Genomic DNA, 5,475 nt, shown 5'->3' with positions numbered 1-5,475 from the left:
AAGGCAAAAAAAAAAAAAAAAAAAAAAAAAAAAAAAAAAAAAAACACATCATAGTAAAATTAATACCTTCTCCGCTTCGCATCGAAGCTAAAATGTGTTATTTATTTTATTACCTTATCCTTATTATATTTCATTTATTTAGTACATAAATCGAAAGCGGATAGTTTAAATTAAAATGCATAGACATGAAAAACAACAACGTTTATAAAATGCAGACATCAGTGGTCATTAATATACGGTGACATCTTTGATGTTAGAAATATGCTTACCTAAGCGTCTAGTAGCCAATGATAAAATGCATAGAAAATGACTTATTATCTACAATCTATATAGACGTGCGGCCAATTAGTTTACGTTGGGTTTCATCCCCATTACATATTAGTTTATGTTAAGTTTTCATCATCTTTTTAATACATGTTACGGAGGAGGAGAAGCCTGTAGCGTTAATATTAAATAAATATGTTAAAGGAATAGTTAAGGACACGTGTGGTGGCTACTTAACGTGTACTATTCAATAAATAATTTACGTTTAAACGTATGTTTAACAGTTGACGTTATGAGTTAACCTGAAGTTTTAGTTTACACTATTCTCCAGTAGATGGTGCTGTAGGATTCTCCCCCACCCTTGCCATCGAGTTATAGTGCGCATGCGCACTATATTTTAAAGCCTCGCCATTTTGAATGAACCCAACCATTACCCGCTCCATTCAAGTCCACGCCTTTCAATTAGCCCCACCATCTAGAGATCACGCCACTCTTTCCCTGCCAATACTAATGCGGGGATAATGAGGGGTTTTGGCTGGGGGGCCGAGATTACCCATTTTCGCTACTTACATAACATAATATTTATTTTAACGTATGTTTAAACATATATTTACGGGACATTTTCAAAACTAAACTTGAAAAAGTTAAATTATGTGCATAAGTTGCTATTTTTAATCCCCTCTGGGTATGAAAAGGGATGGCGTAGGCCGCCCTGAAGTAATGCCTCATGGTAGTTCCAGGGCGGCCCACAATGATGCCGATCGTGTAAGATAAAAAAAAAGGGTATGAAAAGGGTCAGTTTTTTTAAAAATTTATATCAAAAGAGAGAGAAATACCAAAGGTTTTAATATAAATAAAAATAATTTTGATTCGTGTTATAAAATTAATTATATATATCATAAAGGTGATATTTCCTTATAAATTAGCTTATAACTAAAATTATAGTTAAAATATACTTGATCTTGTTCTTTTCATTAATTCAAATCTTAAAATTACTTACAGTACATAACTTTCCATTAGGATTGATTATGACAATCCTAGTATTCAAATAATCATTTAAACCTGGTCGGTTGACCAGCATAAAATGGAGGGTATCGATGCTATCTGACGATCGGAGCAGTGCATTAGGGTGGCTTGCAATTTTTCTAAGACTGTCAATAGTAAAAAGCAAGTCAAGGCAGAAAGACGCAATTATTTTTTTTTCTATCAATTTTACATAATAACTAAATGCATGAGTCCATATGCGCAGAGCTGCGATAGGCATTATTTACGTTACCGGAAAAAAGTGATGGTGTCGACGCACTGCGGTGGTCCTATTTTTATGTGCTGTCAGTAGTCCGCGAATGCCAGGACATAATATTCACAGAATAAACTACACAACACAACGCATATAGTATTACTTGTTTAATCAGCGTAGGCTACTCATGCAGTTAAATTCAAAAGACATTTGATATATTTTGCACAAGGTAAAGCATCATACTCTGTTTTATGATAATTTATGATTACAGTCCATTCACGAGTCTTAACTTTGGTCATCTTTGTGCCGTATAAAGAAAACATTGCAGAGACAATTTTTAAGAAGGCCGTTAAAAATCGACAATGAGTTATGCGTCAAATTGAATATATGAGATTCTGACAGAGGGATCTAAAGGAATTTGCCAATACCCGGATGAAAAATCTAATGAAATAAAATATTTTTTGTTATTGAACTTAGCAAGAATGTCATCAATAGGTGGGGATGAGTCTCGAGTAGGCACTATCATTTTATTAATTCGTCTTGCATCTAAACATAAACGAATCGAATTATCAGATTTTTGAATACACAGAATGGGATTACTATATCCTGAGTCAGATCGTTCAATGACACCCCAGTCTAATATTGAATTTAGTTCATGTAAGACTGCAAGTATCCGAGTAAAAGGAATGGGGTATAGCTTAACACAAAAGGGAGATTCATGAACTACATTAAATTTACAGGAATAAAATTTATTTTTACCTGGGCGATCTTGAAATAAATGAGTAAATTCATTAAGAAGCAATTTAAATTGAGATTTCTGTTCGAAAGTTAAGGAAATTTGTGTACTCTGTTCACTGGGCACTTGTTTAATAGAAATAGGGGAAACTAGTGTAGGAAATTTTGATCATTTATTGTGACAATATTAAGTGGCTTGTTGTTACTGGATTGAATAGATATTTGAAAAGATTTAAAAAATGAGATCTGTACACCCCACAAGGGAAAAGTCACTTGTTTGGGACTTATAGCCAATAATAGCCTGTTGTGAATGTAGACAATCATGACCAAGAATAATATTCTGAACTAAACTTGGGACAACAAGAAATATAGAATTTGATAAATTATTATTAATTTGAAAATTTAAGAAAACTTGTAGAGAAACTTTTTTACTTTTACCTTTAATAGCAGTGGATAGATGAACATTAGTAAGAGGAAAGACATTTATCTTATTTGAAAAATTATTTGTATGAGTATTATAAAATTCACTGGAAATTGCTGAAACGGATGCACCAGTGTCAAGTAGAACAGAGATAATTTCATTAAATAATTTTGAAGTGATTTCTGGACGAACAGGAACAGGGTTATTGGGATTATTTTGTAATGGGCGAGTAAGGAGACTAATAAAAGGGACTTTTGGATATAAACCGCTGTTAGACTCTATCTTTCTTGAGTGGGTCAATTGTCGTTTCCCGTATTTGGTTGAGTGTTCGACTGATTTTGGTTGTTACTATTTGAATAATTGTTATTAATGTTACACTTAATTATATGATGTTCAAATAACTAATCTAATTAACTTAATTTTTTAAACAATACTTATAATGATAGGTCAATTTTTTACGTCACAAACAGTTATAGAAATGAATGTTGAAGGAAGAAGAGGTAGAGGAAGACCAAAAAAGAGATCGTCCATCTCTTGGATGCTATTAAATGCGATTTGAGAACAACTGATGTGAGCGTAAATGATGTGGGAGATCATGTCAAGTGGAAGTTTAGGATAAGGGTGGCCGACCACAAGTAGTTGGGATTAAGGCGAAGAAGAAGAAGATTATACACTGGTTTTTGCAATGCATAATTCATAAAAGCATGATTCAGTAAATCATAATTTTAATATTATTATTAAAAACTGGTTCAAATGTTCCTAATATTCTTATTTTTTTTAAATTTTGCTAATTGAAAATGTTTACTGATAACTTGAAATTATAATTGAGATTATATATAACTTCAGATAAATAAAAAGTTAATATTTACTGTTTTACTGAATTTAAGAATTTTAATTTAACAATAAAAACCTTCCAAAATATTATAAAAAAGAAAAAATTAAGATTAAAATATCACGTGATTAATCAACATGGAGAGATTTTGAAATTTAAAGTTCAATGACTTTATCATAATGGAATGTAACTATGACTACTGATATATTTAAAATGATATTTTCTCTTTTTGAAATTTTCAATTTAAAAATTCTAATAAATGATAATTACGCAAGTAAAATCAACAAAAAAGCCAAAATTATGGGGCTCGTGTCGTATAGTTGTAGCGTTTTCTGTGTTTTTGGCAGCAATGCAATCTTCATTATTAAGAGACAACCTCGGATTAGCTTTACTTTGTATGTCTAAGCCATCTGGCAATTATACATGTGGATCAAATGATGCCGTTATACCTACAATACCTGGATACGATAGCAAAAAAAACTGCGAATTTGAATGGGACTTAACTCTCCGTGGTCGATTACTTGGTGGATTTTTTTATGGTTATATAATTACAACTATGGTAGGTGGATATATGTCTACAAGGTATGGACCAAAAACTCCTTTTATGTGGGGAGGAATTGGGAATACTTTTTTTCATTCTTTATGTCCTATCGCTGCTACTGTGCATACCGAATTATTTTTCGCGTGTCGTTTTCTACAGGGTCTGCTCTCCGGTTTGATGATAGGTCCTTTATTTCAACTTTTTAGTCCATGGACCACTGAAGAAGAAGCCGCTAGTTTGTTGAGTTTTGGCTTTAGTGGTTTTGCACTTGGTACTATTATTTCTAACCCATTAAGTGGAATACTTTGTTCATTTGAGTATAATGGTTATGGAGGCTGGCCTTTAATATTTTATGTACCAGCTAGTATTAGTGTATTCTTCATTATTTTCTGGTACCAGTATCTATATGACGTTCCGGATAATCATCCGAAAATTACACAAGAAGAATATAATTATCTTTTGGAGAATATAGACATATCAAATGAACCTGCAATAATTCCATGGTTGTCTATTTTCACGTCAATGCCGTTCATAGCGTACATCTTTTCATATACAGTGTTTATGTGGAACTATTTAACCATGATGAATAGTATGCCAATATTTATGCAAAGCATGTTGCACTTAAGTTCAAGAGAAAATGGATTGTTGAATTGTATACCGTATACATTGTCATTCATTGTTCGGTTATTTAATGCTCAAACATATTCTTTAGTGAGGCGGAATTTAAGATTATCAAATACCGTCGGAAGAAAACTATATCATACAATAGGATGCTTTTGCATAATAGTAGCTTATATTTATATGATAGCAGAAGAGAATATTACAAAGTGGAAAATAATTGGTGCAATGACAGTAATATTAGCTTTAGGTGATATTGCATATACAGGAGGATTTTTTCCAACTCTACTTGAAATGGCGCCAAACTACGCCGGCCTCTTATCGGGAATAGCTACATTTGCATCTTATACTATAAGCAGTTCATCATTGTTAATCAATAGTATTATCATTAGAGATAGTACTAAAAGTGATTGGAATAATTTATTAGGGTCTATTGTGGGCATGTTTATATTTATAATTATCTTTTATATAATATTTGGTTCAGCATCGTTACAAAAATGGTCTCGTGCTCAAAATGATATACATGAATCAGCAGTAGCATCACGTTCTACATTATTAATGACGCGGTCGTACGGCATGTCACGAACTATGTCAATGAGACGACCAACTCATATGTTTTAAAAGTATGCAATAAATTTTTAAATTAAATTTCATCCTCCATTTCATTTGAAAAAATATATTACACAATATAAAAAAATCTTATAATGCTGAGCGCTATATTTGGAGTATGGTTATGATAATATTCTCGAAAATGTCACAGAGAATATTTTCATTAAAAAAAAATAATTATTATTTTTCATAAAATTAATAATCATTTCCATGTTTAC

The 5,475-nt window shown here is 31.8% G+C and overlaps 1 protein-coding gene across 1 annotated transcript in view; it reads left to right on the top strand.

The window, feature by feature from the left end:
• Positions 1-5,269, top strand: part of LOC126898276 (sialin-like) — a 15,805-nt gene extending 10,536 nt beyond the window's left edge. The window contains exon 2 of the mRNA XM_050672217.1: positions 3,765-5,269. Within this exon, the coding sequence (XP_050528174.1) occupies positions 3,765-5,269 (1,505 nt within the window). The remainder of the gene's footprint in view (positions 1-3,764) is intronic.
• Positions 5,270-5,475: the final 206 nt, after the last annotated feature.

The sequence above is a fragment of the Daktulosphaira vitifoliae genome, unplaced genomic scaffold, assembly GCF_025091365.1.
Source record: "Daktulosphaira vitifoliae isolate Bord-2020 unplaced genomic scaffold, ASM2509136v1 Scaffold_2, whole genome shotgun sequence".
Taxonomy (NCBI): domain Eukaryota; kingdom Metazoa; phylum Arthropoda; class Insecta; order Hemiptera; family Phylloxeridae; genus Daktulosphaira; species Daktulosphaira vitifoliae.
Note: the sequence above shows the minus strand (reverse complement) of the source record. Positions and strands in the feature narration are given on the sequence as shown.